General features: G+C 41.0%; 1 protein-coding gene across 9 annotated transcripts in view; it reads left to right on the top strand.

Moving 5' to 3' along the window:
• limch1 (LIM and calponin homology domains 1) overlaps nt 1–13,225 on the top strand; it is a 155,760-nt gene that overhangs the window by 81,251 nt on the left and 61,284 nt on the right. For 8 of the 9 annotated variants that reach the window (XM_004911217.4, XM_004911218.4, XM_004911220.4 and 5 more), the window contains exons 4-5: nt 9,035–9,141; nt 11,852–11,882. In XM_004911217.4, coding sequence (XP_004911274.2) covers nt 9,035–9,141; nt 11,852–11,882 — 138 coding nt within the window. Of the gene's footprint in view, nt 1–499; nt 506–7,124; nt 7,128–9,034; nt 9,142–11,851; nt 11,883–13,225 lie in introns of those variants that run through there. The other variant, XM_031895386.1, reaches the window with a different exon arrangement.

Consider the following 13,225-nt stretch of genomic DNA (forward strand, 5'->3'; position numbering starts at 1 on the left):
TTAGCCTTCAACAGGGCAGAATTGAGGCAGGCTAATAGGAATTTATAGTGGATAAAGTCTGCTTGCGTACGGGATTTCCTCCACATACGTTCCGCAGACCTCGCACAGGAGCGTAGGAATTTGGTCTGCACATTCAGCCAGGGGCGGGGGTTTTGCACCCGAGTGCGCTTAGGCTGAAGTGGTGCAAATGAATCAATAGTGGAGGCTAGTATTCTGTTGTACTCACAAACCAGGGTATCAGGGTCAGACAACTCATTGAAGGAGGAGAGGCTGGACCTGAAAGAGTGAGCTAAGGCCGGGAGATCTACGCCACGTGTGTTTCTAATTAATACAGCGGGGGAAGGAGCAGGTTGGGAAGGAGAGTGAGAGACAGAAAATGTAACGAGGTGATGGTCAGAGAAGGGAAAGGGGACACTGTTAAAATCAGACAGGGACAGATTTTTAGTAAAGACTAAATCCAGAAAGTGGCCATCCTTATGAGTCGGAGCATTTGTCCACTGCTGGAGTTCAAAGGAGGAGGTTAGGCGTAGAAAACGTGAGGGCCAGGGTTGCGAGGGATCATCAATGTGGGAGTTGAAATCCCCAAGGATGATTGCAGGGCCGTCAGTAGAGAGGAAAAAGGAGAGCCAGGTTTCAAAATCAGAGAGGAAGGTAGCAGGGGAGGAGGCTGACGGGGGTCTGTAAAGGACAGCCACTCGTACAGAGAGAGGGTGGAAGATCTGAATGGCATGCACCTCAAATGAATTAAACAAATAAGCAGGGGGAATAGGAATAGGTGTGAACCGGCAACGGGAGGAGAGGAGAATTCCAACTCCCCCACCGCGTCCAGTGGCCCGGGGGGTGTGTGAGAAAGACAGACCGCCATGAGAGAGTGCTGCTTCAGTGGCAGTGTCATTCTGTAACAGCCAGGTTTCAGTTAGTGCGAGGAGATGAAATGAGTTAGAACAGAACAGATCATGGATTAGTGTAGCTTTGTTAGTTAAGGAACGGACATTAAGAAGGGCACAGGAAAACGGAAGGCAGGAGGAGGGAAGAGTGGGAACTACATAAAATATATACAAGTATGGGACCTGTTAACCAGAATGCATTGAACCTGGGGTTTTCCGGATAAGGACTCCGTAACTTAAAATGATTTTTCAGTAACAAAGGAGAAGGAAAAGTAAAAACTGAGTAAGCTTTATCAGAAAGGTCAATGTAAATGCAGCCATAAGCACTCACAGAAAAGCTGCACTGAGTCCTCTATCAGTCCTTTTTTGTAATCATGTTCTTAGGCTATCTGACTTCCTCTCTCAGAAAAATCCTTAATTCCCTGCACCAGAGTCTGTACTGTTTTCTCCTCTATCCCCTCCCCTGCTCCCCCCTCCCATAAAAATTCATAAAACTCACTCCCCCTACTTTAGGAATGTGTAATCTGAGCTATAAGGCTAGACTGCAAGCAGGAAGCTATGAAGACCAAGCTAAAATGGCAGCTGCAATCTGAGAAAGCTTCTAGGGCTCTTCACTCAGGTATGATAACATTTTCTGCAGAATAAATATAACATTCTAGGTGGCACTAATGTGGCGAATCTATTGGCAGTGAAATGCCAAAATGATTTTCCTTCTCCTTTCAACATCTTTGGGACTTGGCCTTTCTTTAATTTGAACTTCTGGATAATGGATCCCATACTCCAGGTACCAAGCAGTCTGGATAACAGGCCTCATACCTATACAATCAAAATAATGTTGTAGTATGAAATACTAAAGAAAGTTATTTTTACATACCCTGATTTAAGGTTATCCCACCTTTTTCAAGATTTTACACCTTATTTTCCTGGTCCCCGGAAAAATGTAAATGGGGTTCTACTGTAATGTATCCATCAATACACTCTATAGCTTACCTTTTGTGTCGAGACCAAAAATCACATGTTTAGGGTGGTTCATCACGATCCCTCTACATTCATTAGAAAATAGTCATCAAAATGAGGCAAATAACCAAAATTTGGTCCACAGTGCTAAATCTCTGACTCTTTTGGTTTGGGACCCTTGAGAAAAAGGTTTTAAAAACCATCTTTATAGGTACTGAAAAATAGAAAGAAATGACTTGTTCAATTAATACCATGCATGCAGTCCTGGTAGTGGTCCTATAAGTAAGAATGCAGTGATTATATTATTATATCAATACATCATTTGGAAATTGTTTTGACTGTGCTGCTGTAGATTGCTTATGCATTTTATGGCCAAGCCAGGTAAATCATTTTCAAAAAATGTTTTCCAAAAAAATCATTTTTTATCTCGACAGTTTCTTTCTCTGGACAGCAGAGGCTGGATATAAATGAAGCTGCAAGTCACTGTATGATTTGGCTATAATCTTTCACATAATGAGAAGTATAATAAATCTAAGAAGAGACGTTAAACCCATAGGAATTAAGAGGTTATTTAAGGCTGTTTCCCACTTTAAATGTGGTTTTGTTTAAGAGTTCATACAGGGGAACTATTTGAGAGAAACTATTGTCTCACAAATATTTTTTCCTTTTCAACAGACTGGACCCTATTCCTCTCCAAATACTTGGTGGCCTGGCCTAGACATTGGGGGGGTCAGTAATTAGCATAGGCCCAACACAAAGGATGTTTTATATCTGAGATACTGAATTGACATCTCTTATTTCTATTCTTAAAATCTCCTAATTTAGACCAGTTAATATGCCATTGGTAGCTGAGGACTTTCTTTAAGATGGAGCCCTGGCCAAAATTGAATGTATGGCTTCACACTAACAGTGATACTCTTGCCACCTTTTACTATGCTTCAGCTGGGGCGTAACTACAGAGGAAGCAGACCCTGCTATTGCAGGGGGGCCCAGGAGTGTAGGGGGCCCAGTAAAGCTCTAATTCATGAATTAATTGTAATATATCTTGGAAGGATAGGTCCTAAATTAATTTTGCTGTGGGACCCAGTAACATCTAATTATGCCACTGTGCTTCACTCAGCTGCTCTGTAGGGGATCTATCTAGGGTCCTGTGTCGTTGTCCCTATTTGGATCTCCTAAATAAAGCTCTGTTTGAATGAGCACTAAATTTTAGTAGTACAGCTTTCTTTGAAGAAGGAGGAAAGGTAATCACTGGGGGGTGCCAAATTTTCACCCCAGGCTTGTGCTTCTGTTAGGAGAAAACCGCACTTGCCCGTGGTAGCTGCGAGGGATCGATCCCCTTTCTTCTCTGTCTTTATGCCACATGCACATGCGCAGTAGAGTGAAAAGCTGAACTTTAACAAGAAAGTCAGGATATCCACCCTACGGCGTATGCTTCGGCCCGGGGCTTCAGAAGAATCGCAAGAGACAGAAGAGGATTGATCCCTCACAGCCACCCCTGGTTAGTAACAGGAGCACCAGCCTGGGTAAAAGTTAAGCAATTAGAACCACTGGGGGGTGCTTAACAATTGGTACCCCCCCCCCAGTGATTTTTACCTTTCCTTCTCCTTTAAATCGCGCCATTGTATTCCTATAAAGCTATCGTAGATGGAACCATTTACAATAGAATAGCTTCAATATGATGTGCTGGAAACCAAACGTCACATGAGTTAAAAAATAACATAGTGGATGCATTTCTAATGTAGCCATACCCCAGATTATCTCATTTAAAGATGAATGTTTTTATTAATAGTGCTGAACAGTTTTCTGCTATTTTATATATTCTTGATATCTTTTAAAAATGTTGTGGACTTTATTACCTTTGCCTAGCTAAGCTTTCTTATCTCAATTACTCAAATTCATTCTTTTAAGGCTGCTGCCGCACAGAGTGTTTTCTTGCATAGGCCGGGGTGGAGACACCACACAAAGCAGATTTTGTTGTGAAATGCATACTCGCATGTTTTGGTACTAAAATCCGCTTTATGGGTGAGGATCTCTGGGTGCAGACACACCATAAAGCAGATCGGAGGGCCAGCTTCTCAGCCTGTGCTTATACAGATGCCAAGAAAATGCCCTGTGCGGTAGTAGCCTTTGGGGATTGGTAAACGGTGAGATGTGAAGTCAGTTTGTCTACTTTTATCCTAAGGATTTCAAGCTACTGTCACATGTGGCCTCCTCTACCCTGGCCAGGGGGTCACTAACATCCTTATGGCGCTGAGACACGAGGAGATCAGTTGACCTCCAGTTATTCTCCTATAGCACGGGTGGTGAAAATATATGCATCGCTTTGGCTTTCTGAAGGCGCCTGAAGTTTTTGTGAGGCAATTTATGTTATCACTGGTGGGAAAGTATTTAGAGGTGATTAGTCGCCCACGCTAGAGGAGATTAATCACAGGGCCACTAATCTACCCATGTATAAGTGGCTTTAAAGCTGGCTATGCTAGTTAAGTTCTGCTCATTTGGCCTCCCATGTGCTGGGTCTAATAGGGCTGATCTGAATTTATTTTGAACTCGGACAAACAATCAGGCCTCAAAAGGGGGGGCATATGCAGACCTGTCAGAATAGAAGCAAATCAATTGAATCAATGTGATCTTTGCCTGATGGCATTTTCTAGCCTGGACGATACGGATCTAGGTTTTCCAACAGGTAATGGTTGGGCAGGCCCCATACTTGTACCAATGAGCTGATTACTCAACTATAAACTATAAAGACTGACAGAATTGTTGCTTTTTCCAAATGTAGGTAAATTGTTTATTCCTGTTACTAAATATCCCACACTCAGGGAGCAATGCTATTTTTTTCATTGATACCCTTTAGGTGGGCATTTAACTTTTTAATGGCTAGTAGTAGTATTATACAGTAGGTGTATATACAGTGGTTTGAAAAACTATTTGCCCCCTTCCTGATTTCTTATTCTTTTGCATGTTTGTCGCACAAAATGTTTCTGATCATCAAACACATTTAACTATTAGTCAAAGATAACACAAGTAAACACAAAATGCAGTTTTTAAATGAGGGTTTTTATTATTTAGGGAAAAAAAAAAATCCAAACCTACATGGCCCTGTGTGAAAAAGTAATTGCCCCCTGAACCTAATAACTGGTTGGGCCACCCTTAGCAGCAATAACTGCAATCAAGCGTTTGCGATAACTTGCAACAAGTCTTTTACAGCTCTCTGGAGGAATTTTGGCCCACTCATCTTTGCAGAATTGTTGTAATTCAGCTTTATTTGAGGGTTTTCTAGCATGAACCGCCTTTTTAAGGTCATGCCACAACATCTCAATAGGATTCAGGTCAGGACTTTGACTAGGCCACTCCAAAGTCTTCATTTTGTTTTTCTTCAGCCATTCAGAGGTGGATTTGCTGGTGTGTTTTGGGTCATTGTCCTGCTGCAGCACCCAAGATCGCTTCAGCTTGAGTTGACGAACAGATGGCCGGATATTCTCCTTCAGGATTTTTTGGTAGACAGTAGAATTCATGGTTCCATCTATCACAGCAAGCCTTCCAGGTCCTGAAGCAGCAAAACAACCCCAGACCATCACACTACCACCACCATATTTTACTGTTGGTATGATGTTCTTTTTCTGAAATGCTGTGTTACTTTTACGCCAGATGTAACGGGACACGCACCTTCCAAAAAGTTCAACTTTTGTCTCATCGGTCCACAAGGTATTTTCCCAAAAGTCTTGGCAATCATTGAGATGTTTTTTAGCAAAAGTGAGACGAGCCATAATGTTCTTTTTGCTTAAAAGTGGTTTGCGCCTTGGGAATCTGCCATGCAGGCCGTTTTTGCCCAGTCTCTTTCTTATGGTGGAGTCGTGAACACTGACCTTAATTGAGGCAAGTGAGGCCTGCAGTTCTTTAGATGTTGTCCTGGGGTCTTTTGTGGCCTATTGGATGAGTTGTCTCTGCGCTCTTGGGGTAATTTTGGTCGGCCGGCCACTCCTGGGAAGGTTCACCACTGTTCCTTGTTTTTGCCATTTGTGGATAATGGCTCTCACTGTGGTTCGCTGGAGTCCCAAAGCTTTAGAAATGGCTTTATAACCTTTACCAGACTGATAGATCTCAATTACTTTTGTTCTCATTTGTTCCTCAATTTCTTTGGATCTTGGCATGATGTCTAGCTTTTGAGGTGCTTTTGGTCTACTTCTCTGTGTCAGGTAGCTCCTATTTAAATGATTTCTTGATTGAAACAGGTGTGGCAGTAATCAGGCCTGGGGGTGACTACAGAAATTGAACTCAGGTGTGATAAACCACAGTTAAGTTATTTTTTAACAAGGGGGGCAATCACTTTTTCACACAGGGCCATGTAGATTTGGAGTTTTTTTTTCTCCCTTAATAAAGTAAACCTTCATTTAAAAATTGCATTTTGTGTTCAACTATGTTATCTTTGACTAATAGTTAATGGTTTTTGATGAGCAGAAACATTTAAGTGTGACAAACATGCAAAAGAATAAGAAATCAGGAAGGGGGCAAATAGTTTTTCACACCACTGTAAGTATATAAGCACTAGCAGGGCTGGGGGAATGCCAGAAGTAGTGTGAAAATGTAATTATCATCTATATGTAATTATCATCCAATTTAAAAAAGTTTTAAATTCTATATATCTCATTAAGTAACAGATTTTTTAGTGGCCATATCCCTAAATGTTAGCTGTGCGCAGTTAGATAAACACAGAGGACACTAATCCATACTCCCTGTTGGCATAACATAGCCATATATAGTTGGGCTCACACTTGATCCCCATCCCCACTGTCTGCCCTGTGTGGATGTTGGTGGGATAGCAATCTGCATATCCAGCCATTGGGAAGGCCATGACTCATAGGGCCAATATTTAGACAGTTTGACAGGTTCTTTAGACCTGGAAGCGCCATGCTACTCATCAGGAGGCTCACTAGTTATGTTTAGATTTTCCTCACCCAGGGAGGAATGTTACAGATAATGATAAATGCTGTGGGCAGCCACCTTTCTTTCAGAGTAAGGAATGTAAAGAATATCATCATGGAGGGGTGATTGGTATCACACTGCCCCAAAACACTGTTCAGGGAGCAAGTAATACAGGGAACATCAGGAGAATGGGATTGTTTATGTACAGCCTGAACGTTGTGTTTCTTTTTTGCTTCCACGTGTTCACAGCAGTTCCTTGGAATAAAGCAAACTATATACATACCTACCATATGATTTTTAGCACTTATGCTTTCCAAATCATCCCAACTGATATCCAAGCACTATGCATTTTAGTTGGTTTGTGATCAGGCAAGTTTTAAAAGTTGCACCATGTTGCCTGCAGCTTCTCTTCACTTCATGCTAGTCTAGCTATTCATGCTGTTGTTCAGAACAAATGGAACAATAGCAAGGTGGCCACAGCATGTACGGGCACTCATATGGCATCTGTCATCTCAGCCCACGGGAAGATCAGTTGGGTACTGTGACAGTGAAGTCACTATAAATTATATACTTAACCCATTTACTACCATCATATTTACTCCCTAGCTTTTAGTTACCAGTATATTGAGTCACCTTCCAGATCAAGCCTTGCTTTTTGCTGGACAGCAGAGGGGCCCCCATCCGGAAAAGAAAGATTCAAAAACACAAATACTGCGCAACAATTATTAGTTTTACTACATATTTCTGGGGTGTCCATCCTGTGGCCCTTTAGCTGCTGTTAAACTACATCTGTTCGCCGCCTGCACACTTGGCTTACATGTACATAATCTCCTACATTCCAGTTGTTGTCCCATAAACCGACTTAGATCATTTGCTCTTCGGGGCATGGATCTTTCCTCATGTTTTGTTTTTACTGTATTTGTATTTATTATCCCTGTAACGCAGAGTTTTATTGCTAGAATCTCTGTGTATAAACATGAGCTCTTTATTGCAAGGATTAACAATTGACATTAATTCAGTGTGAGATTTAGTAGTTAAATCTGCAGCACAGCACACATGGAATATATCCTTTCTGGCACAGTGCTGGACTGCAGTTGGCAATATGCAAAGTCTCTTTCTTGGGTCTCTGTACCATAGCACTGCAGGCAGCCATGATTCTTATATGTGATAGTAATGTGTCTGTATTACTCCACTCCCATGCCTGTATGATCCTCATGTACTAACCTAGGTACTAAAACACACATGAACCAATCAGTGATCAGTCCGCTACAGTTTATGTGTAGGATGTTATTTGCTAGACTTGATTATATTTGATACTTGCGAAGGGGTTAGGGGCACTGTCCCCCTGGAACATTTGTAAGTAGTATTGGTACTTCATAAAACATGGAGTGGTGCCCCACCAGCCTGTACCCATAAACCCCCTACCTGCTGGTCTCCAACTTCACTCAGAATTGCGCCCCCACTGCCACCACCCAACTGCTTTCTTTTGTTATTATTTACATAAAGCACCAGCATATTTTGCATTGCTGTACAGTAAATGGGTTTATACATTAAACATTCAGAATTACACACAAAGCAACTAGTAACCAATACAAGAGGTGAAGAACACCCTCCCCAAAAGAGCTTATAAACTAAAGTCTTTAGCAAATGCCTACTCCTAGTTCTAGCCCTAAACATTTTGCTCCCTGCTGGACAAAAATACTTCATCAGAAGTATTTTTATTTCTATGGCACTTACCTTGTTTTCAGTGGGGCAAATGTGCCTACAGCATGACAAGGAGGGCCACCCCATGCCACTAGTAACAGAGCATCATTCATTTTACCTCCAAACATAGGTAACCTATGCACTCTCATTGCAGCACAGGCTCTCTAATGCTTAAAACATATAGTAAGCAAACTCAAAGATTTCCTGCTCAGTGGTGGCACTGATTCAAATGAAAAGGTGTTGAAAAGCAGCCTTGTTTATATAGCTTCTATTTCTGGGAGGAGGCATCAGCACATAGAGCAGACGATTGCAAGTAACCCCCTTGTTAGCAGCAGCCAGTCCCCAAGTTTCTTGGCTCTAAAGTTCATTCAGTTTTTCATTGTTGGTCTGCTTGTTTTATGAAGGGATTCATCCGTATGTGGCCGTATCTAGTAAATATGAAAGGAGGAAGGACAAAGCCTCACTTTATTTAGCACTTACATTTTTCATTTGTTTTTTAAGCCTGTTGCATATGGTACTGCGGATTGCACTAAAAAGATATATTGTTTGTTTTATTGTAGGACAATATAACATTATTCCTTAGAGGCTGCAAAGAGCTCGGGCTGAAAGAATCTCAGTTGTTTGACCCAGGTGACCTACAGGACACAGCAAACAGGACAACAGCCAGGTAAGGGATAGGCTACCATCAGAAATCTGTGTTTCCTTAAACGTTCCTTCTCAGCTCCTCCAGAATGAGGTACAGTGCAGTTTGCGCTTTCCCTGCCCTGTGATGGTTACCCAACAAAACAGCAGGGAGGAGAGGGACAGGATGAGATCCTATTATCCTACTAAGGCAGGCTGGGATTTCTAGTTACCAGTAAGCCCTATCCAAGCCATTAGGACATAGTTACATTGATGCTCTGGGAGTACATGTGGCTTTCTAATAACGTTTTTAACCAGTTGAACAATTCTGCACTTCTGAGTGCATGTGGCCCTTCTAAGAATGACAAACGGTTGCACTGTTGTCCATTGAGCCAAGTCTAAGTGCTGCTTACCTTCTGGGTCCCCCTGTGTAGCAATTCTATCCCTCATCCTGTAGGCCCAAAGCATATTACATTGAGTTTTGATGCAAAATATATATTTTATAACAGAGTGAAGCCCTTATATATTCACATTTCATTAACTGTTTGGTTGTGATTCCCAGCATTCTCAGCCAACCATTTGGGAAATTTTAGAATGTGATTTTACATATATACCCTCACAAAGGGAATTTTGTGGCCAAGGGCCCTGTCTGTGGGAGTGGGTCACAGAGCAGACAACCTCTTATGCTCTTATTCCCTACTGCATAAAAATGTTTAGCCTCTTTTCTCTATATATAATGTACGACCCTTTATGAAGAAAGTTGTCCATATTAAAGTGACTTTATCTGCATTATCCCTGTGATAGACTGTATGGGATATGGTAGCATCCTCTTATATTTGCCAATGAATCCTATACTCTTCTTTTTATACATCAGTGTATTTTTGTAATATAATAAGAGATCTGGCTAGCAATATATTTTGCTAAACCTGTAATATTGGTAAGATATTAGCTATTATCCCAATACCTTCGTCCCACCTGACAAAGAGAGGTGTAGACCCCCGGAAACATTGTTCTGTGCGGCATAACTGTCTCCATAAACAAAGGATAGCACCAGCAAGAAGTGCAGAGTGCTGTTACTTCTTTCTCTAACCAAGTGCATGGTTGCTACGGGCACCGGTGATGTTGGCTCACACATTATAATAAATATGCCCATTTGTGTTCTGTGTCCAAACTTGAGCAGGCACTGGTAGAATCCAACTTTTGCCACACGCAGATATGTTATTGGATCATTTTTTTTTTTCAAACACTAGGTTTTCGTCATCTACTTTTAGGACTTGTTTGAAAATCAGATGATGTTTTAGGTCACGTTCATATAAAAATATAGACAATTTTAAAGTGTTCCACCACTTGTATGGCTGCTGTACTGCACATTGGGAGGCTTAGGTTAGGAGATTACAACACTTGGCTGGCATTAATTTCAGGATTTTCTATAGAGGAAACCGTGCTGTTTAAGGGAAGAGATTGTGTCAAGAACAATTATACCAGACAGCTTTTCCACTTCCTGTTGGATACTTGCCCAGGCTGTTCTGCAAAGCAGGTCCCGACTGGGATTCAAAATAGGCCCTGGCATTTCAAGTACCAAAAGGGCCAAGCAGCCCCCCAGCAGCCCACTAAATAGTGACTGTCTATGGCATCTTACAGCAGCCCCTCTGGCATTTGCCAGAATCTACAGATTGCCAGTCCAGGCCTGCTGGAAAGCCAGAGGTGATATAAAATTCCAGCCAATGCCTAGCTTGTAGGGGGGCAGCCAGTTGCTTGATAAATTGCATATCCATGTCAGGTCCATCTTTCCCTGTCTGAAGCACTGATTCTACTGTGCTTTGAGGGATACACTGCTGGGACTTGCCCACCACTCCTTATTAACAAAGAGACAGACCAGAGAATATCTATGGGACCTCAAATAAAGGTGAAATTTAACATTGGTTCTTAGCACAAATTTAAATCTGGTGCCATATATAATTATCACTTTAAATATGACTCTTAGGTACCTTAGATTAAATAAAGCAGAAAGGGTACATTTCATTTGCTATACCTAGCCATAGGACTACCTTACAACAACACTATGCTCTGGCCACTGACACTGGATATAGTGACAAAGTGTGAGTGACCCCAAAAAACACAGCGATTCTGAGACCAGTCTGTTAAAGTTGTAGTGCTGCTTCGCTTCCAGTATTATACAGTATTAACAGTGTACATTTCCCCTGTACTTTCTTTTTGATTCCTACTTGACCACGTGTCTTGTTTTTATTCACCTTTCACTATAATGTTATTATATGCCACGCTGGACAGAATTTAGATTTTTTTTTTTTTTTATTATTTTTATTAAAGAAATCAATGTTACAAGTATAACAACATATGTCTTGTTGCTTTTATGTGTGGAGATTTTACAAAAGAACAAAAACTATAAAGTTAACATTAACATATTTCTGACCAATTCTGCAATATCATTACCTGTATACATTCTAACATACATTCATATTGTCACTTTGGGGATGATGGCATGTAATGTTTGGTTTGTCAGGTGCGTGGGGAAAAATTAGGAGGGGTTACCAAAGTAGGAATAAATTACAGCATATCTTCAGATTCTATCCATGAGCCCCAGACTTTCCCCCAGCCTCTCCTCATATATGTCAGTTTATACAATGAAGTGGATTTGCTAATCAAGTCTTCCCATAGCTTTAAAATGTGTTGTGCAAAGTAACCTGTTAAATATTGCCTAATGTTTTTTGTTTTTTTTTATTCTCTTTACCCCACAGGAATTCAGATTGCAACAGAAAACTAAGAAATGTGAGTATAAATATTTATATCAGTGATATTTTTAAACCAGGCAGTGATTTAATATTCTTATTCCTTATCATCCAAAGGGGGTGGCCCACTTAGTGTAAAATGTCAGCACTGTGTAAATGAAGGTTAATAATAACAACATGTTTTTTTTACTGAATAACAAATGTTATATACTGTTCTTAATACTCACAGAAGCCAGGAATAATTCGATCCATGAGTGTTCAGCTCAGTAAATCTTCTGTGTCTTTTATGCCCGGCTCCCATTTATCAGATGAGAGAGACATTCCTTTCCTCACAACAAGATGAGAATGTCTGATTTCTCTGATAAAAAAAGCTGCAAAGTTAAAACTGAATTTATCTTGCCGTCATCCAAAAATAAGCAAAAGACAGCATTTTCTATTCTATCTGATCCAAATCTGCCGAAGCTTAGTATGTAGTTAAAGGGATACTGCAGGAAATGCAATTGGAATTTATTTTATTTATAATCCAGATATGCATATTTTCCACTTTACCATTTAGCCAGAGACACAGAGAACAGACAAGAAAGGGATACTGTCCCTTAACATTACATTCTTTTACACTGGGCATTGCTAAGGGGTGCTTAAAAGATATTAATATGGTGGAATTGGGACTGGCAGCTGCCAACTATATTTTCTCTTCTTGCTTTGCCTCCTCTTCCTGTTGTTTATACACATACATCACTTACCCTGATTTCTCAGGACTCTCCTTGAATTGCCCCCCTCTAATTGAAATGTACCTGAAATGCCTTTCACTTTATCTCACCTCCTGTCCCATAGAACCTCAGAGAAACTGATATTAATAATTACCAGTCCACTGAGAAGCCTCTAAACATAATGCCCTTTTAATAAAGAAAGGGGGGCTGAGGTCGGTGAAAATAGCGCAACTTTAGTGCTTTATAATGGCCGCAAAAATATGGAGCCCAAATATGCAGCCCTCCTCACCAGGGCAATTTTGTCTCCTGCTGGCAACTGGCCAGTATATGCACTGCTCCCCAACCCTGGAAGGCCCCTTGCATTCTTGCTGCAGCAGGCAAAATTTATTTATGTAACATACAGTGGCGTTCATAGTTACTGTAACAGATAATGATAACTATCTGCCCACTGTACTAGTACCTGTACCTATACCTATATAGTAGTAGTGTTATGGTCTATTGCACGTATTACAGAGAGCAAACCCCTGTCCCACAATGTGCAAGTTTGTAAAAAAAAAAAAATATATATATATATATATATATTGGGCCCTTATGGCTCCCATTGTACTTTCTTTTGACCCTTAACCATACCCGTTGCCCACCGTGTGTGAGTTATAGTTCAGCCTCATGGGAC

The sequence above is a fragment of the Xenopus tropicalis genome, chromosome 1 (assembly GCF_000004195.4).
Source record: "Xenopus tropicalis strain Nigerian chromosome 1, UCB_Xtro_10.0, whole genome shotgun sequence".
Classification (NCBI taxonomy): domain Eukaryota; kingdom Metazoa; phylum Chordata; class Amphibia; order Anura; family Pipidae; genus Xenopus; species Xenopus tropicalis.